Source organism: Myiozetetes cayanensis, unplaced genomic scaffold, assembly GCF_022539395.1.
Source record: "Myiozetetes cayanensis isolate MyiCay16 unplaced genomic scaffold, myiCay2020 scf1, whole genome shotgun sequence".
NCBI classification, from domain to species: Eukaryota; Metazoa; Chordata; class Aves; order Passeriformes; family Tyrannidae; genus Myiozetetes; species Myiozetetes cayanensis.
Genome location: NW_026086604.1, coordinates 38,621,014 through 38,642,360, shown reverse-complemented (window position 1 = coordinate 38,642,360; position 21,347 = coordinate 38,621,014). Strand labels below are relative to the sequence as shown.

The following is a 21,347-nucleotide window of genomic DNA, read 5'->3' as shown; positions in this document are numbered from 1 at the left end:
TGAAATGAAGATTGAGGTCGTTTAAAGAATATAAAAATTTATATCTTGCAGTTTCCATGTTCATATTGAGTTATATATGTTGAATAACAGTCAGAATTTATCAGTACATAGGACCTTGGAAAACACTTTAAATAAAGGCAAACATTGTTACTGCGCATATTTAAAGTTTCCTGTCTTTAACGTCAAAGTTGTTAGGAGCTGAAAAAAATCATCCTCTACAAAATTGTATCCTAAAGTGGAATTCTCTTTATTAATAGGCATCTGAAAATACTTATTTTTAAGTAGCTTAAAGAAAAAAATGGCATGGTCTTGTCTTTTCTTCTCCCCTCAGGGAGCATAATCTACCTGAATGTCGAAAGGTATCATAAAATCCTTACAATATACCACTACTATTATTCCTCTAAACTAGCCATAAACTGAGGATGAACAAGATCTTGTAAATTTAGATTAGATGGGGAATCTTTTTTCTTGAGCTGAAGAACAAGCTTCTGAATTAGAGAAGTTTAAGTCTACATATATCTGGGTCAAAGTGAAGAAAAAGTTACATTACTTAAAAAAAATTAACTATTTTTCCTCCTTCTATGATAAAAGCTTTTAATATTTTATGTGAGCTTGAGCCTATTTTTGAAGAAATATGAAAATGTTAGAAACTGTGAAATTTTCACTTCCATGATCTTGGCAGGAGAGCTCAGAGGTCAAGGTGCTGTGATTTATACTGTGGCTTAAAATAATTAATGGGCATGCAGAATTTCTCAAAATTAGTATTTTATCTAAAACCATTATGTCTAATATTATTATTAAAGAGCCTAGACAATTAGCTTAGACTATTTGACTGATGTTTTTTATCTCTTTTGGTAAGTTGAGATGAATATTAACCTTTTCAAGCAACTGACTCTTTCTCTTGAAAAACTTTATGCTGCTACAGATGCTTTTCATTGATCAATCATGCTACAGGGAGTTCCCAGCATGTTATGCAGAGAATCATAATCCTTCTTTTTGCCCCAGGTATATTGGTCTAGTGAGTATTGAATCAATGTCTCTGATAGCACCCACCTTTCCCATTTTTCTTATCTCTTGCAAGAATTTTTTTTACTTTTTTTTTTAAATGAAGGACATGATCTCTGTCGGCAAAGTGCTTCCCATGGGAGAGGAAAGTGAGTAGGACAGAGATTGCCTGGCAAAGAAGATAAATCTCATGCTCAAGGTAACATGGATAGTAGCTCCAGGAAAAGATTTCTTAGGGTCTTACTTTCCTTGTTATTTTTTGAAGAGACTCTGATCTCCATAGGTAGATATATATATGCAGAAGTTGGTTGGAAGCAGCTAAACCTTAAGAATGTTTCTGCACCCTAGATGTTTCTGCAGGACAGAAATGAGGAAAAAACTCAGAAACCTCTCACTCTGGGGTCTTGGGGTATGGGTATCACTCTTGTTCCCAAAACCAGGCACCTGGTCTCCATTTTGCCACAGGTATGAATAACAACTGAAACTGCTGGGAATGTTTTACAGGACAACTATGCACTTGGATATGTGGAGACACAAATCTCTGTTCAACACTCCTATAATAAAGTTGAATGGGAGACAAGGGACTTTGCCTTATAACAAGTATAGAATCATGTGGTAAAACAAGTGCACTTATTAGTAGTGAGCCAACTGAAGGTAAAGTCATCAGTACCTCTTAGGAGGCAGCTGGGAGACTTTCTCTGGACTCTACCCATTTATCTGTTTTCCTCACCTGCTCCAGGGAAGCACACAGCACAGACCAACTGAACACACACATTCCCAAAAGAGATTATTCAAGTGAAATTCAGAAAACCTTAGGACAGAGTCAGCTGAACAACACAGCTGGTAGCTTTCATGGTGGAAATCTTGTTCTTCTTTCACACACTTTCACAAACCAGTCATTCTGAAAGGCATGTCTAACAGGAAGTCCTGATGCAGTCTGTCATCCAGCAGCAAGGTAAATTCTGAGTGAGAATACTAAAGGAACATTGTATAGATTATCTGAATTACTCCTATTGAGTAACTTCCCATCTGTTATTACTCAAGGAGGCTTTCATCAGTTGCCCTACAGTAACCACAATGGCTAGACTACCATCAATGCAGTGGAAAGTGGATTTAGCTGTGTCGTCAGTCAGGAATTATAAAACCCTCTGTTTTCCATGTGCAACACAGCTACATTTGGGAAAATGAGATATTCATGCAATGCACTGCTGAATGGTACAGACTTTTGGAGCAGAGATGAGCAACTGTGTATTACACATGTGGATTGACATAAGAAATGGAGAAAACAAAAAAGGTTCTGCTCACTTTCTTACCATGTACTTGCAGAAATTCATACACTGAAGAAAATTGTGTTCTCATACTCTCTGAGGAGACCACAGAGATTTCACTGCAAATAATGTCTCAAAACTGAAAATAGGAAACTGCCTAGAATTAATTTTCACTTCCATGGGGATTAGAAGATGAATATAATGAGAGCTGGACCCTCTGGCTTCAGGAGAAATAAATATTTCAAAGGTAATACACAGGCTAGCATACCAACTTCCCAAAAGAACCACGGAAATGCTGTGCAATTTTAAATATTCTTTATTTAGATCCTTTTTACATTTTGTAGAATGCCAACACAGTCAGACATTTCTCTTCCAGTATCTTTGTTCTGTCTATACAGATGCCTTCCCTACAACTAATCCGGTTTGTGCACTCATGCTTGCCTGTAGACAAAATGACATTCCTACATCCGTTTCCTCATGTCTCTCTGACTTCACAAAAGAAAATAACAATAAATATAGCACAAAGTCTTCTTTGAGGAGAAAAGCATAGATTCCACACTTTGCAAGAATTATCTGATATTTGCAGATGGGAGGATCAAAACGGAGAGATGAAGTAAACTTCCTGGAAGTAGAGTTTATCTAAGTTTTTCTGGATGCTTTTTCTTTAGAAAGAAATATGTAACTACAATCAAAACTCTTCTTAGGAATCCATCTGTTTCAGAGAATTTAACTGTAGGGACAAACCAATCATGGTTTGAATAGACAGTGAGAGTAGGCAGGACAGGAAGATTATGCTCCCTTCTTCTTAATGGACCCCAGGCAATCCAAATCGCACAGTTAAGAATTTCCTGCCATAACACCCTTTCAGCAAATTTAAAATCCTCTCTCAGAAAAAAACTAAATGAAGAGTGCTCATTCTTCTCTCATTTTGTCCTCTTCACCAGAAGGGCTTAGCCAGTCTACCCTCCCCAAAGGCATCTCCCCACTATGCACCCTCCCCATGCTCCATCCAAGATCATAAGCTTCCCACCACTCTGCTGTCTGAAAACAGGCAAGCTGTCCCCAGCTTTCTGCCTTGCCAGCAGCCAAACCAGAAAGTTCTTGTGAGTTTTCACTCCCTGCCAGTTCAAAAAGACTCTCTGTAATTCATCTTGCTTCCAGACACTGATTCCAGTTATGCCTTTCTCTGAAATAAATGATTACCTGGCTGTTAGCCCAGCGGAAATGTCTGGATGGATACCAAATTACTTTTCAGAAGCCAAACAGATTACTCACTATAAGCTATAGCCTCTCTTTAATACTGTCTGTAGTAAATATTCCTTTAAAGCCTTTCCTCTGCTCTCCCTGCTTATTTTCAGTATCAGCTATTCTTATCACAGCATCAGCATGAGATGAGTTTCTTGTTCGCTTATAAATTCCAGGTCTCACTTAGTCACTGCCTATCAGGGTTTTAAAAGTATTAGAAAAATTTACATTTTGTTTAAGTGGTCTGCACTTGTCAGACTATCAATATTCTTTTATAAAATTGTCCTCTTCCACGTTTCCTGTTGCCTCGGTCTTTGTGCCATCTGTAAAAGCTTTGGGTAATGATCAGTCTTCAGAGTTGTGATGGAAATTACGTCAAGTTTGGACAAACACTGCAGAACTTATCAAAATTATCTCCATTCGGTGAGGCAAGGCTAGATGCTCTTTGAAGTCCTGTCATGAACTGCTATCAATCCCATTTGATGTCTCTCTACTAGTAAGGTGTCAGATGTTTGATTGGGGAAAAAACAGGTTAAAATTCATAAACTTCATGAAGTATAGTACAGCTCAGCCTTTGCCTTTAGCAGCCAAACCCGTGATTTCATAAAAGAAGGAAATCATCCAAACTGTCAGCAATGGGGAACAAGTAATTCAGTTATATTGACTCTTCTGAAGCTTCATTTTTCATTTCAGAACAATATTCTTTCCAAATATAACTTAATAAAATTAGAATAATAATTTAAAGAAAATTAATAGTAATCTTTTGGTGTTATCAAAATCTATTATTAATTTAAATCAATGTATCTTTCTGTACTTTTAAAAAAAATCTTGTGATTCTTGTTTAGAATGATTGGTGGAGAATGGTGGAGAAATTTTAAAAACTATTTGAAAAGGAGTCAATCTAATGTGACATTTCTTAATACACTCTTCCTATTGTGTAAGATGCCATTCAGTTCAATGAACATGAGAACAAAAATGTATAAGTGGTTAAATTTTTTCTTCAACATTAGACTAAGCAGAGGATTACAACCCTTCCCTTTTCCCTTAGGAATCAATCTACATATCTGGGAAAAAACCTCGTCTTAAAACTTTTTTTGAATTTATAAAATTATTTAGTTCACTGAAAGCTTGAAATATAGATTTAGAAGAAATACAGGGTTGGCTATTTAGGATCCTGTTGATATCAGCGGGTCTCAGTAGATAACTTCAAGAACAGTGGAGGTAAGACACGTACATAGAAAAAGTGCATCTCAAGTGGGTAAAAGACAGCACATCTCAGAGTTTTTACCAGAGTATGTTTATGGTTCTGATAAAGGCAAATCCACAAAGTTTTAACTTTAGTCAGAAGATGTTTCTTCCCCTCCAGCTGTCAGAAGAAACTACCATTTTGTTTAAAGCTAGCACTGAATTTTAGAAAAATAAAGTCATGAGGGAGGAGAAATGCAGGAAAAAGACCTTATGCTTCCGAGGACAAGTAGTTTTATTTGTCATCTTCAGCCAACTATTTCACCACCAGAAATATCTTTGAAGACCTCAGAGGCAAAGCTAATCTCAAAAGAAAATGTTTGTGGTTGAGATAGACCCCTAGTCATGCCAAGAGCCACATAGCTATATGACTTAGGTGAGGTCAGATAACTTCACTTGGTAACTGGAAACCCATTCCGTGGTTCCTTTTCTCCTCCATAGTAGAGGACTATTCTTCCCACACAGTATCTGCATTTCCCACCAGTGCAAGAGGCAACGTGATTCCCTCTTGATACTCTCCCTCTAGGAAAAGCAACAGCAACAGGAGAACAGTTACATCCCATGTGCCATGGCTCGGCACGAACCAGGCGCTGTCCATCCACGCAGCTGGCTGCTGGCTGACAGCAGACCCCTGGGGATGATACACATGCCAAACAGCCAGTCCAACACAGGGAGAGTTCCTGAAAACCACCCACCCACACCACAGGGAGAGCCAACAGCCATGGGCATGAACAGACTGCCAGTCTCCTGCATACTTGAGACAGAGCCTTTTCTGCAGAGTAAAAATAACCACTCTACGTGTGTCTAAGGAGTTCAGGGTGTTTACAATAGTCCTAGTCTTGCTTCATTAGTGTTTTTAATGATTGGAATTTGGCTTTTAAATCTAACTGTTGGTGGATGTTTAAAGACAGTGATTAAGTGATTACCAGATCTCCACTGTACTTGTGAGGAAACCAATTCACAGGGCCATGAAGTGACCTTGCAAAACAGGAAAAAGTGTTGAAGCTTGGTAGCAAAACCAAGAGAAGAATCCAGGTCTCCTGATAAATAGTTTAACAGGCCATGCTGTAACCACACTAAAATAACATTCCCACTCAGACTTCCAATACAAATCTCTCCTCACAGGAGCTGCATCAAACTCTGCTACTTTTCAGAGTTCAGGAGTTTGTCCATGTGATTGAAATGTCATTCTCGTTATTTTTCCCTCTGAGAAAACTCTGAGATGGTTTTTCCCCTCACCAGAAACACACCCCATGACACCTATAAAAGATTTTGGACACCCAGTATTCTATGCACAAGCTGCTGAGATGCTGACTTACTGGTCTCCATGAGCTTCTCTAGTAGCACTTGTGCAGAAGTAGTAAGACCAGTCCTGTAGCCATAGTAAAGCAAGAAATTGGCAAAGGCCTGCCTATACCACAGGCTATGGCTGAATTTGAGTCTGTTCCTGGGGCATCTCAAGACTCTGGAATCTCCTAAATCTACCACAGCATTGACACTGCAACAATTTTACTGAAAGCCTCAGAACGTAAGAGGTCTTTTTTTAATCACTCAAAAGGTGACTCAGTGTCAGGCCTGAAGGGGTCAGGCAGTTAGGCTAGCTGATCATTGTAGTAGTTACAACTGAGCTATTCTAATAATATCAGATTATGTTTAAAAGAGCAAAGGGAGGAACAGCAGTGCCTGCCATGGCTGCTCGGTCCAGGGTTTAGGAGTAGGAGAGCAGCTCTGGAACTGAGAGTTGAGAAATTGCAACAAGGGGCCTCACACAGACCCTGTACTCAGCTGGAGGGTAAAGAAGAGCCACAATCTGTCCCCATTCCCCGTTAGAGTTGTGGCACCTGGAGGAGAGGTAATGCAGGATGTCTGAGGGATACGATTTGCCTAACCCTTACCATCTTCTCTCAAAAGCTTCCCACAGACCTTGATTTTCCTCACAAAAGGACATCACTGCTGGATACATTGTTATGGGTCATTAAAATCCATCCTAAGAGAAAATCATGCAGAGAATGGATGTGAGGGGAAAAGGGAGGAAGGTGAGAGGTAAGGACAAAGATATACCTCTTGCATGAATATTTGAAATATTTCAAAATCATAAGGAATGTTTGAAAACTGTAAGCTTGTAACCTGCATTTTAGCTAATTTTCTAGAAGTAGTTAAAACATTGGCCACAGAGAAAACCTAGGAAAGAAAGATACTGAGGGGAAAAAAAAAAAAAGAAGAAGAAGAAAAAAACCAACAGGTGTTTTGTCATTCTTGTTTATTTTTTTTTATTATGCAATCAAGAGATGGACCAAGAGGAAATTGAAGGACAGGCTAATATAGGAAATAGTAGGAAAGCAAGCCACAGCTATCTAGAACCTCACAAAAATAGTCTTAGGAGAGTAACAAAAGAAGAGAAAAAAGCAAATACATATGCACCAGTATAATCTATACATGCTAACTTTAAGGGCAAAGTTTGGATTTATTTCCACTGCCCAGGCCAGTTAATCAACTATCATTGTTAGCAGTTGATGGCTTAGAAAATCTCTGCCTTTGCAGCTGTGTGACTGTCAAGTATGGAGCCTCTCTTCTTGCAGAAATACAGAAAGAAATTAAATCTCTACTCCGAAGGAAGGGCAAAAAGGCATGTAGGCTTATATAAATTACAGCATCACAAAGCTGGGGTCAACCAGTTCTTTCAAACTGACCACAGGTATCTTTCTTTATTGCACAATTAAAGGAAATTTTATTTTCATTATTCAGGAGCTATAACTGGTTATAACTCATCTTTTGTAAAATTTCCAATACACCCATTTTTTCTGTGTACAAGCTGATTTCATCTGAGCAATGAATACTCCAAAGTTGTGGGAGATTTTTTCAGAATTTTTAGCAGGATTCAAACGGACTGTAAAAAGTCATAAAAATTTGCATGATTTCAGTTCCCTCGGTTGCTCATTATTGCCCTGCTGATCTGCACTATCCAAACAAGCCTATAAATTGCAAATGAAAGGGACAAAAAGAGGGAGAAAGCTTAGTGAAAGCTAAAATATACACCAATACACAAGTGTAAGTGTTGGTGCATTTCACTAAGTGGTTTAATGTGAAAAATTCACTAACACAGACACAGAGTTTTCTCCTCTTTCCTGAAAAACAATGGGAAAGGTATTTTAGCACCTTCTCTGCTTTCTTCAATCCAACATCAACAACTGGAGTTAGACACTGCTAAACAAAGAAAAAACATTCCTTGCTTTTCCTCCTATCTTTTCAATCTCCCTTTTTTCCCCACCCTGTTAAACAAACCACTGGGTGCCAAGGGAGGAATATATCAGTGTCCACACGACTGGACACATAAGCTGTCCCTTGGGGTCTCCTCACAGTGGAAAAAAGCTGCCTTGTAGAAGTTTCTTTCTTCCACTCAAGTTTTTCTCCCTCGGACGCCAGCAGCCTGTGGTCCCTAGAGGGCAGCCGATGAACACGGCTCCGGGGCACAAAGCGCCTTCCCTCAGGCTGCACGACTTATCACTTTTAACCAGCTTATCTCTTCTGTCTATAACTGCATGTTCAGGCAAACCACTTCGACTGAAAAAGTTTGGGTCATTCCCGTTGCTTTTTTCCAGCTCTTCATGGATGTTCAGCCAGAGAACTCCCACAAACCACCCCTCCTCCACCCTGCCAAATTTAGGGACAGTCTTCTACACTTCTTCTAACCAGTACACAAAGCCCCCTTACCTTATGATGACAAACATGACCAGGGAGTTTCCCACCAAGCCGACAACGAAGACCACTGAGTAGACAGCAGTGATGATGATGGGAATGGCGGGGGAGATGCTGGTGTGGTTGTGCTGGCCATCCCCAAGGGACCCAGTAGCATTGCTGTCGTAGTCTGCCCAGCCGAGGAGCCAGCTGCTGCTGGTGCTGGGGGGTCGACAGGGCCCTGGGGAGCAGGTGGAGTCCAGCTCTTCACGGAAAATCTGTACAGGGGCATCCATAGGGGTACAGTCCCCACAGGCTAGAGGGAGATCAGGAGGAAAGTGCAGACAGCAGGAGGCAACTGTGCTGGAAAAGAGGGAAGAGAAAGAAAGAAAGAGAAATGCTATCACAGCCACCAAACATTAACACCTCTGACACTTGTACATGTTAAGGGGAGCTCTGCTGTGATGGGAACTGTAATTTGCTGAGCAGAGATTTAAGCAAATCACATTCATATTAAATAATTGCAAGTTTTACATTTGCTATGTAATGCTGCTCCTCCAAGCTCACAAGGAAAGTTTTCCTCCACTTTCAGAGATTGCACAGAGAAGCAAACCAGATGGGAACAGTTCAGATCCACCCCCACACTTTAACTCTGTCTTTCCCATCCTCCATATTTATGTCAAAGTGTATCCTAGCAAGGGCTCCTGAATGCCTAAGCTCTGCTATAAAGGGGAAGTAGACAAAAACCCACCATCTCTCTGCACACCTGCTTTAACATCCTGCCCCTCAGTTATTTTTTCCTGATCCCATACCTGCTTTTAAAGAAGAGACACAATGACAAAAAAATACCTCTTTCAGTCCAGAAAAAGGAGCGGAGTCCTCAAACAGATGTTCTTTGCAGGAAAAGATAAGAAAAGAATAAAGCAGCTGTGCTTGGCTCCTGAAAGTACTACCGCCCTTCTAGGACTTTTGAACCTGAGGCACCTGTGCCCTCGGAGAGGCGTGCTGGCAGCAGAGCCGGTTGTCGGGCATGAGCTGAAACGTGTAGCAGCAGCAATTGCTGCTGTTCCGGCTCCCACCACTTCGCCTTTTCTCTCTCAGGCTCCCTCTGCCTCCCTCCCGCTCTGCCGGGGCTCCAGTAGCACTCTGCACTGATGCACACGTTCTCCTCTGTCTCTGTCCCTGCAGCTCAGAAGCTCACATGACTTCTTTCTAAACACTGAGAGGCAGATAAATTAAAATAAAAGCAAGAAATACTTTCTGCAATGAATAAATGCTTATTTTTAATACACTTCTCCAAAGTGCCTTTCCTCATTCCCCCTGTTTTCCCAGGCCTCAAGCAATGATCCTTTCTGTCTTATTGAACCCCACAGGATTTCAGATTAGCAGATGCTGACTAAAACAGGAATATTCAATTTAAATGCCTTGACTGATCCATCTGCTCTTTCATGCCCAGCTCCACAATTCTGCATCCAAAATATTTTTCACAGGGTCTCTGTGCCCCTATTCCTTTGCACCTGCAACTTGAAAGAAAGTCAGAAGCTGGCTACCACAGCAAAAGGGGGCACCATGTCCTTAGTTTATTTAAGCTAACCTACACCATGTGAGAAGCCAAGAATTCCCTGTAGCACTGCCAGAGCACCATTCTCCTTAGGCTCCAGCTGCAGCCAGAAACGGAGAGAAGGTTTGTGCAGAAATCACATCCCTCAGAGCTTATCTCTAATATGCTCCCTCAAGCAGTGGTTGGTACGGCACCAATATGTGTTCCAGATATCCCCTAATTTGCACACAGACCTTGAAATCCCCACCAGGAGTCTCTCTAAATGGCAAACTGGGGGAAGAAAGGCAAGACCCAGAGTTGTTCTTACTCCTTTGGTAGAGGCTGAGAGCAAACAGACTGGCTGCATCTCAAAGCGTGTAGCAGAAAAAACAGTCTCTGAAGAGAATAGAAGACTGATGTGTTTCTATGGGTATTTGGTGAAGCCCAGACAGTTAGGAAAGGGGCTTTGGGTTTCCTTTATCCTTTCCCAGTGGTGAAACTTCACTTCATGCTCCTTTGTTGAGTGTCTATTTCTATTCTAAAACAATTTTTTTCTAAACCTATAATCAAGATGAGAAATTACGCCTGCTCGGAGTCGAAAGTCATGTAGAACGTTTAAAAGGTACAGAATCCCCTCTGTTAGAGGAAGAGGCTTGTTCAAATGTGATGATGCTTTTGACTGTAGTCATTATTTTCTCCAGAGCATCAGCAACTGCTCACTATTATCTGTATAGAGCTGTTTAAAAGCTTCGCACTTAATGAAGATGGATAAAAATACAAAATAACAAGCATGTGACAAAAACATCCCTGAGCCAGAGACACAGACATGAAAAAGTAATAATTTTTTTGAACATGAATTGAGATCCTAACAAAAAATGTACTCCAATCCTGATTTTATCCTCTGCAATCCATTGGTTCCTGCCCATGTGTCAAAGACTGAAACAGTTAATGATTTACACATTCTAGGTTTACCAGGGGACTATTGCAGGCTGGGGAGAGGCAGCTGGACCCATCCCCACCACCAGCGGTACTGAAGGTGTCAAGTGCTGAAAAGGGGGGAAGAGCCATGTTTATCATGCCCTTCACATGGACTCTGTGCTGGACTGTCCAAGATGTTGGAGGTTCATGGCATGGCCCATCAAAGCCCATACTCTGCCAATCCTGAAATGCAGAAAAAAACCTTTTACCATGCCCCTCACAGGAACTCTGGGCAGGCCCAGGAGACATTGGAGGCCCATGGCATGGCCCATGACACTATCCATGGATATAATAACTCATAACTTCTTTGAGTGTGTGGGCTTCCCTCCTCCATCCCCAGCAGATCAAGATTACCACTTCAACTAACAGACATGGAAGCTGCAACTACCAAGTTCCATCACTGGACTCTGTGTGTGGTGACTGTATACATTTTTCCCTTACTCTCTCTTACCCTTATCGTGTCTTTTCCTTTCTCTCCCTTACGCATTTTCCCCAAAGGTTGTGTTTATGCCATGTTGCTATAGATGATAGATGCAGATGATAATACCCAAAATGGCAACATACCTGTTCACCTTTGAAACAAAATTGTTCTAAAATAAAATCTACATATATGTGTTTTCAAACACCAATTATTCAGTGTTGTTTCACTCTAATTCACCCCAAGGGATTTATTAATCTGATTTACCCCTCTACACCCTTTCTGGGGCAGGTCACAACTCCATGGAGTTGTGGAAAGTAAAGAGAACTACTACTGCTATATCTTCTCAGGCATAACTTTACTTGACAATTTTCAACTTCTTGTTAACATCTTCCCCAGACTTCTCTATATTCTGGAATTAAAATATACAGAAGAGCTTTAAGATAGCAGTATTTTAGCACTCATTAATAATTTAGCCCTTATGAGCAATCATTTTGTCATTTGCAATTGCTACAGGTGAATCAGAAACTTGTATATGGATAAGAAAAGCCTATTATCGCTCTTCATAAATCAGCAGTATAGATGACATAAAATAGCAAGATAAATAGCAGACTTAAAGTTTTTACAAGCACCAGTGGTTGGAGAGTAAGCTGCTCATTCTCTAGCTAAATTCTGTGCTGAAACTGCCCACTGATCTCAAAGTTAGCACAAAAAAGATATGCTTACAGCTTTAGTCACTGAGCCTTAACGGAGTTTGCATTGCAAATACATGAGACTGGAATGAGGTGGAGTCTGACCACAGCACTGCAAATTATAGGTCAGCCAGAGGCATCATGTAAGCTGCCTAATGCAACTGTGTGTGTGTTCCATGTTGGAGGCTCAACTTTGGCTCTTGGCTACTGTAGGTCTTTGCAATAGAGTAGAAAACAAGTACTTGGCCTAGGCAAATGTGTTGTCTTTTGAAAGCCAAATCAAAATTTTATGCATCAGTAGAAAATAATCTTTTCCTTTCTTGTGATTGCTTTCTTGATGAAAACCTGAAGATCTGGATTATCAGCAGGATACTGGAAACACCTGCAATGATACCAAGAGAAAAACTAAGGGCAGAGGGAGAACCGCTATCCATCACCATCTTCTCATTCAACACACAGCTGCTCAGTGCCTCTGTGCTTTTCCCAACAGTCCTGTGGAAAAGGGCTGGAGTCCCCTGAAGTCACTAGGGAAGAAAAAGGCAGTGTTTGCAGATTGTCCTAACCCAGATTGTCCACATGCTGATGCCAGAAGTCCCTGTTCCTTCTGAGGGCTGACATCAAACAGAAGGTCTTGTTATTTCAGAGGAAAGCAAGGAAATATTTAGAGAGCAAAGACATCATAAAAACATAATCTCGCCACTCAGCTGCATTTTTCCCCCAGTACTGTTCTTACAACATGTGGCTTTGCATGCCCCCCAGTTTTTTGCTATGATAGTTTAGACCCAGTGTTCACCTCACTGGGCTTTGGGAAACATAACAGAAATCACTTGACTTTTTAAATTTAGAAAACAAAACTATATGCCAAATTGCCAAATTCTACATTAAATTTAGAAAACAAAACTATATGCCAAATTCTACATTCTAAATTTAGTGAAAATTGCTTAAGTTGTGAATTCCAGCACTCAAAAGTAAAAAAACCCCTCATTCAGCTGTCTGATACTTAGGAACTACAACACGTGCATTTACTCAAGATTTCATTTTCTCCAGGCTGTTTACCTCAGCCAAAAATCAGCTCCACAATATTGTTACATTTAGATGGAAGGGCAACCATAAACCTGGAATTTCGTATCTGTAAAGTGTTTTCTTTTGTAATCCTAGTGAAATTCTTTCAAACATGGGGAAAGGGAGATATGTGATATTTAACAATATCAGATAGAAAAGGCTTCAGCATTGTCTTTTTTTTTCCTTTTTTTTTACCAAAAGCTAAAGAGCTGCCTGTATCAGCACACTGCTTTAAAACTTGAGCAGTGTGCTGGTACATTTATTCAGCCCTGACTCAGGGATAAGAATGAACCACACTGAATCACTGGCATGACTCTGTGCAGCACCCACTCACCGAGCTGCAGCAGAGACCCAGCTCCATCACTGCAGGACATGCAGGTTTTGAGGGAAAGCTGTTAAGGTGCTGGCATTGTTTCCCAGAAGACCACGACACTTTATGGGTATAAGTCAAATATGCAGGATAGGGCAGACCTTGAAGTTCAGCCATGAACTGTAACACTGAATATTTCAATACAGGATCATTTATAGAGGTCACCTTCTATTCTAGAGGCTGGGAGGAAGACCAGATGAGTTAGGGGGAGCACACTATCAAGATGCTTTTTCAGCTCATAATTGGTTTTGCTACATGATTGACCAAAAGCTACAAGATAGTGAACCTGAGTAAAGGTAGAAAATAATGGAAACACTTTGTGGTGGCTCCAGTTTCCAGGGAAACAAAGTTCTCCTGTCTCTCTGCCTTTAGAAATGTCAGCTCTCTGTGTGAACACAGCTTTTGGGAAATGGTGTGTTTTACTCTCTTCAAAGACCAGCAAGGGAAAGGAAGGGGAAAAAGAGAGATAGGAAAGTATATGTAATGCTACCTAAACATCTTTTGTGCACATATTTTGTTCACAGTAGAGTAAATATTCAGCATAAGACTTAGGTTTGTTTGTTTTTGGTTTTTTTTTACTTGTAGATGGCAGAGTTTACATTTAAAAAAATGTGCTACATTTATAAAAAATTACTGGTGCAGATCTCTATTTTCACCTTCAGAAACCAACTCAGTAAAATACTGAGCACTTGGGACAGTCTCTGTGGCCTGTCCCAAGACGTCCACTTTCCACAGAAATGTCTTTGGGAGGGTATGGAGAGACCAGTCACCCTCAAGCTGCCAACTGCAGGGAGGGACTGGGGCAAGTGTTGAAAAGTTTCTGACTTTAGGACTTTAAAAATGACAGATGTCATACAGAGAAGAGCCAACTGGCAGTGAGGAAGTCAGTGGCTGGGATTAAAGAGTTCAGAAGCCATCTGCTTCACTCTGCTGTCACCCTGCCTCCCCTCAGCAGCACTTCCCTGGCAGTAGACCATGGCACACATGCCAGCACCTTGGAGCAGAGGCAGAATTGTCAAAGCACATCTCCACTTTGCCATCTTCCCTGAATTTCATTTCACCTCATCAAGGTCCTCAGCTGGAAGTTTTATAACTTCTCACTTTTCTGGAGCAGGCTAGAGCTGTGACTCCAGAGGTGATACAAGGATGCCTAGAGCAGATGAACGTGAGCTAAAGAACAACTTTTAAGACTTCTCTTTAAAGGACAAAACTTTAGTATTCCACCTATATCTGTATAACAGATACAGATATCTGGTCTACAGAGTGGTTCATCTGATACAGATTTTTTTTTTTTAATTAAAAAAACCCAACTAAACAAATCACACAAACAAACAAGCAAAAAGAACCAACCACAAACCAAAACAATTAAGTCTCTCTTATTATTATTTACAATAACTTTTCCTCTGGACATTTTCAGTTAATCATCTTTCACAGCAAGTTGACTTCCCAATATGTGGAAGCACAGTTCTGCCGGTAAGTGCTTGTACTCTTCCAGGGAGGGAACTGGAGTCTGCTAACACAACACAAGCTTCCACCCAGCTTTGATTCTGACACAGGAGATGATATTGGTGTGATTGATGAGTTTTACGGGAATAAATAAAAGTTGCTTTAAGATTAACCTTGTCGTTTCATTTTAGGATGATCCCAGTGGATTGTGTGGGATAAGTACTGACTTTTCCCCAAAGAGCTCAAGCTCCTGCAGAGACTTGTCTTTACCTTTTCGACACAAAAAGAAAGATGATTCATTTCCAGCAGGGTTAAGAACTGTGTTGATTATATGCCAATGATACCTAAATCTTAATCTTCTTTGCTTCAGACTTAGAATGCTTGTTGTCTTATCCTAGTGCCAGGCAGAAACAAGAGAAAAATTATGTAGTTGAAGCTAGAGAAAAGAAAATTTTACACCCACAGCCCCTAAACCTTGCGCCTCCCACCTTCTCTGCCTCCTCTTTTTGGCACCTTCATTCATAGATAACGAATGGCTTAAAGACAACAGTGCTGTGATAAAAGAGTGGTGACTTTAGCTCTCTGAATAAGGGGTTGTGCCTGCACCAGCTGACTAAACCGATCTCTCCGGAACGGAGTGGCTGCTAACTCCAGGACGAAGTGGGGAAAGCTAAAGCCCCCATAGCCGTTTCCCCTTTCCTTTTCCCACCTAATCGAGTCCTGCTAGTCATTCAGTCAATGCCACAGAGAACCTAGGGCTGCAGGAGTGAACAGTAGATTAATAGTGATGCTAAGAGTGGAGAGAATCAAGAAAAACGAGGTTGGGAGGACACAGCTTTCCTCACTGGAGGAGCAGGAGGGAAGTGAGCAAGGGATTTCTTAAACATTCGTGTACCACTAATGCTCAAAAAACAAACTATCAGTTACTTGAGGTTATTTGGGCTTAAGTCCCACCGAACAAAGGGTTAAGAACTGGAAAGCAAGTACTCGAGAACAAGAGTCAGCGTGAAGCCCAAAATTTGTCAAACTGCACTAAGAGCGCCTTCAGCCAGGGGCACACACGGCAAGGACTCGCATGTCCCATAGGCGGGTGGAGCCGGACTCCCAGGGGAACGGCAGCCGGTCCCGCCGGGCAGGAACAGCAGAGGGTGCCGGAGCCCCGGGAGCCGCCGGGAGCGGCACCGCCCGCACAGCCCAGCAGCGGGGACGGAGCCCCGGGACTCCCACAGATCCACCCGGGAACAGGGAACAGGCAGCCCGGGTGAGCCCCCTCACAGCCCCCTCCCCTCTGCCTGCACTTCTGTGTAGCCGTGCTCGTTTTTCTCCCTGCTTATATTTCAGAGAATCACAAAATCGCTACGGTTGAAAAAGACCTCTAGGGTCATCAGTTCCAACAGTCAGCTCAGTTCTGCCAAGCCCACCATTAAACCATGTCCCAAGTGCCACTTCTACACATCTTCTAAATACCTCCAGTGATGGCGACTCCACCATTTCCCTGTTCCAATGCTTGACCACCGTTTAGAAATTTTTCCTAATATCCCATCTAAACCTCTCCTTGTGCAACTTGAGGCCGTTTCCTCTGGTCCTGTCATTTGTTAATTGGGAGGAGACTGACACTCATCTCGCTAAAACCTCCCTTCAGGTAGGTGCAGAGAGTGTTAAGGTCCTCCCTGAGCCTTGTTTTCCATAGGCTAAACAACCCCAGCTCCTCAGCCACTTCTCATGAGACTTGTACTCCAGACCCTTCACCAGCTTAATTGCTTCTCTGGACATGCTCCAGCACATCAATGTCTTTCCTGGAGTAGGAGGCCCAAAACTGAACACAGGATTTGAGGTATGGCCTCACCAGTGCCAAGTAGAGAGGAACAATCACTGCCCTGGTCCCGCTGACCACATTAGTTTCAATACAAACCCAGATGCCATTGGCCTTCTTGGCCACCTGGGCACACTGCTGGCTCATGTTCAGCCAGTTGTCATGCAGCACCAGCTCCTTTTCCATTGAGTAGCTTCCTAGACACTCTTCCCCAAACCTGTAGTGCTTCATGGGCTTTGTATCCAACATTGAATATCATGCAATTGGTCTTGACCCATCAATCCAGCCTATCCAGATCCTTCTGCAGAGCATTCCTGCTCTCCAGTAGATCAACACTCTTGTCCTTCTTGGTGTCAGCTGTGAACTGACTGAGAGCGGACTTATCCTTGTCCAGATCATCAATAAAGAAATTAAACAGGCCTGTCCCCAGTACTGAACCCTGGAGAACACCACTTGTGACCAGCCAACATCTGGATTTAACTCCATGTACTACCACTCCGAGCCTGGCCATCCAGCCAGATTTTACCCACCAAAGAGTACACTCATTCAAGCAGTGAGCAACCAGAACTACTCAACAGTGTCAAGCAACAGCAAGGTACATATTTTAAGCCTTTTCCAGTCATTTGCTTCAGCATGTTAGATGATAAAGTCAAAAAAGAAATTTAAGCTCATTTATAGAATGTTGCAAAGAGGAGAAACAACCATTTAACACTGTCTTGTTTGACACTGTTACTAAACCACTGATTATTAAGTGTGAAAATGAATCTGAAAACTTATGCCAATGTTTTGCAGCGGATGAAAGTGTGCCTTTTGAGATGTGTTTAAATAAAGGATACAAGAAGAAGATGAGTATGGGATCACTTTGTCAATTGTTTATAGCCAATTTCCGTATCAAACTGGAAAACTCATGCTTCACTTAGAAGGGAATTTAGCGGGACACATCAAATACCAAAGTCCAGTTTTATCCCATCTCTTACTGTGTGTAGCACCACTAAATTCAGTAATACGGCTAATGGAATAAAAATACCAGGCTACAAATTTCATTTCTAAAAGACAAGGAGGGGAAAGAAAAGAAAATCAATAGAATTATAAGAGAAAATTGCAAGAGCAACCCAAGCTCAACAAAACCTACAGAAGCGGAAAGTATCTGTGCAATATAGTGGCATCAAGAACAATATCAAATGAGAATTAAGAATTTGGCAGGAGAACAAAGAAACTCATCAAAATCTTAGGAATTAAACAGAAGCATACCCCATGACTGGGTTGTCTTGACCTTTTTTCTGATTTCACCTCTTTTACTGTTAGTATAACTACCTATTATTATAAATTACCAGTATATTCATGAAGTAAATGGCACCAAGGCAGTTCCTTTTTATTTCAATGAATTAGAATCCCATACCAGCTAATTTTCCTAAGTACTTTTCAATTGTGGTAAAAGATTACTAATTGCTTTAGGTTGCTAATTGCTCTATGTACCAAAAGATTTTTTTTAGTAAATGGAAAGATCCTTTGAAATATCAAGAATGAAAAGTATTTTAGTGCCCATTGTTTCAGTAGCATGCTTTAAGTGAAGACACTGATATCAAAGTATTCTATGATTCTAAGATCTGCAAATAACTCTTTCTGAAATAAAATAACCATTTATTTCAATGGCTTTGTTACTACCAAAGATGGAAAATGAATGTATATGCACACATACAGGGAGATTGAGAAAGAGAGGGAGCTCCAGCAACCTTTCTTCTTGGAGCTGGTACACTGTAGATAAAAAAAAATACTCAGACATGATGATTGTAGAATGTTTGATCCACCTCTTAAATTAATGAAGAATTAGGAAAGTGTCAAAAACTATTCAGATAAGATGTATTGTGTCAGCTAGTCAGCAATAAATTCAGACACAATTATGGGTTCTCTAGCAAGACAAGTCTGTTAATTATGATGTTAAAATTGTTATGTGTGAGGCTAAAAGTCATAAAGAAAAACTTATTCAAGATAAATTATGTCCTACTGTTCTGGAATAGTCAGGTGAATGTAACAAGATTAAAATATTTATTTCATAATTGCAAATTCTGAATTCTTCTCACGCTGCACGTCAGTGACCACACAGTCTTGTTTCAAAAATCACACAGTATATGTAATTTCAGTAGAGAGTTTTAGAGGTTACCTTAGATATTTTCAGGAATGAATCCTCATTCCAAGAAAATGAGGCTCTGGGTTATATAGACAGGTCCTCTGAGTAAAAAGGATCATGATGAGATCTTCTTCTTCATGCTTTGCGGAACAATGAAGGACACCTCTTGCAATTAACTCTCCCTCCACTATTAGAAATACTGAAAATACAGGACCAGCTCCTAGGAAGCGAACAGAATTAAAGAAGAAAGAAGAGCTATTCTTCTACAGCAATGTGACACTCCAGGTTTCTTGTGGACAATGCAAGAATAAACCATTTGAAGCCTTTGCTCTTGTACCTTTGTTGCCTCCAAGAAAATAAATGGAATGATCCCAAGGCTGCTGCAAAGAGTCACGTTCCTGGGTTTCTTTAAGTATGTTGGGGAAAAAAAGCAGATAAGCTGTTCTTATAATTAAATTTTCTCTTCTTTGGACTGTCTGTCGCAAGAAAATGAGGGATTTCAGAGTTCATGGGCATCCCTGCTGTTCAGCCAACCCTCATGAACAAGATCAGTCTCATCATTCCTGAAAGTGCTTCACGCAGGCACGCCAGGTTTTAGGTGAAGGTCCTCTTTAACGAATGTTGCCATGGAAGCTTTTTAGTAACTCAGCTCGGATAAGCCTTTGCTGTGCAATTACCAGCTGGTGGTTTGGCTCAAAAAGCCTACAGTTCTTCGGCACTGTGATTAATCTGAAGACCCATGGTGTGTTTCAGCAGACACTGGTATTACGAGCCTGTGTTTTGCCTTGACTTGTTAGCCCTACGTTCAGACTGCTGGTTTTCCTGGTCACCCGTTCTCCCTGTAATTCCAACTCCATAACTGTTAATCTACCCCATGACTTAGTACATTAAAAGAAACGAATGTATTTTAAGGAAAAAAATTTTAAGAAATACAATAAATATGTAACTATAAACTGTTGTAATTCAAGCACTTCTGCATGCCTAAGGTATTAAGATGGTGATAATCAGGTGAAATACTAACCATATCTGTATCATGTGAGCTTTCTACACCATTTCTACAGCAATTTGTTTTAACAAATTGAAGGTCAGCTTTATTTGTTATTTTGCACACTATGTTCATGAATATTATTCTTTTACAGATTTTGTCACTTGAAAGGAAAAGTAAGACTTTACCATTTCCAGATTAATAATTCCTCTTGGAGAGAAGGTGCTTCTGGGAAAGGATCCAAGTTCAACATTTTTGAACCTATGTACCATATATACATACAGCTACTGCTTTCTCTCTGTGATTGGCAATGTTGCTTTAGAGCAATGCACCAAATGGATTTTTGGGGTACACTAAACCAATTTTCATCATAATTATGTGTCCAGGCAGGAAGAAGATTTTTAAATTCCCCAAGCCTTCTTTTATTTCCCTGTGGGCCTTGTTTCGTGCATAATTGGACATGAGGAAACAAATTCTGTCAGCGAATTGTCTGAACCAGCCCTGTGTGGAAGAAGGAAAATGTAGATTGGAAGTTTCTGCATTTTATACATTCTGATTAATTCTAACATTACTTCTGACTTAATTCTAGAGTTTTACAAACTTCTTAAGAACCACAATACTGCTGTGAGACAAATACAGAGGCTCACCACCTGTATGATGGAGAAAACACTTAGAGATTGTGCTGTGCATCTAGACACATGGAAGTCAAGACAGGGGTCAGAAGCAGAATCAGAAGTCTCTTCTTTCCTCTACTTTTTCTCTCCTATGGCAGATCATATGTCTGGCCTTTCTGCAAGCTTTCCTGTCATTCCTCTTTCTAAAGCTTTTTCACAGTGTTAACATCACTGGCTAATTATGCATCAGACCTCTCTGAGTCAAATAGTCCAAGTGCATCAAAAGCTATGCACTATAGTATGGCAGGACTTGCTCGAATTAGCCCTGTTATTAAGATCCTACAGGATCCTAATAGATCCTACAGGCCTTTTGAAACAGTGCGTTATTTTCCATAGAATCACAGAATGTTAAGGGTTGGAAGGGACCTTAAAGATCATCTAGCCCCATTTCCCCTGCCATGGGCAGGGACACCTCCCACTGGACCAGGTTGCTTAAGGCCTGATCCAACCTGACCTTGAACACTGCCAACATGGGATGCCCCATCCAGCTGGGGCATCCATAGCCTCCCTGGGAAACCTGTTCCGGCATCTCACTACCTTCAGAGTAAAGAATTTCTTCCTAATATCCTGCCTAAATTTCCCCTCTTTCAGTTTATACCCATTAATCCTTGTCTTATCACTACAGTTCCTGATGAACAGATCCTCTCTGGATTCCCTGTAGGCACCTTCAGATACTGGAAGGTTGCTCTGAGGTCTCCACACAACCTTCTCTTCTCCAGGCTTAACAACCTCAACTTCCTCAGCCTGTCTTTGTAGGGGAGGTGCTCCAGTCCTCTTACCAACTTCATGGCCCTTCTCTGGAC

The 21,347-nt window shown here is 41.0% G+C and overlaps 1 protein-coding gene across 1 annotated transcript in view; it reads right to left on the bottom strand.

Moving 5' to 3' along the window:
* Window positions 1-19,516, bottom strand: part of OPRK1 (opioid receptor kappa 1) — a 32,216-nt gene extending 12,700 nt beyond the window's left edge. Inside the window, exons 1-3 of the mRNA XM_050328415.1 lie at window positions 18,919-19,516; window positions 9,288-9,657; window positions 8,475-8,801 (exon numbers count right to left, since the gene is read on the bottom strand). Coding sequence (XP_050184372.1) covers window positions 8,475-8,734 — 260 coding nt within the window. The 5' untranslated portion in view covers window positions 8,735-8,801; window positions 9,288-9,657; window positions 18,919-19,516. The remainder of the gene's footprint in view (window positions 1-8,474; window positions 8,802-9,287; window positions 9,658-18,918) is intronic.
* Between the last annotated feature and the right edge of the window lie 1,831 nt (window positions 19,517-21,347).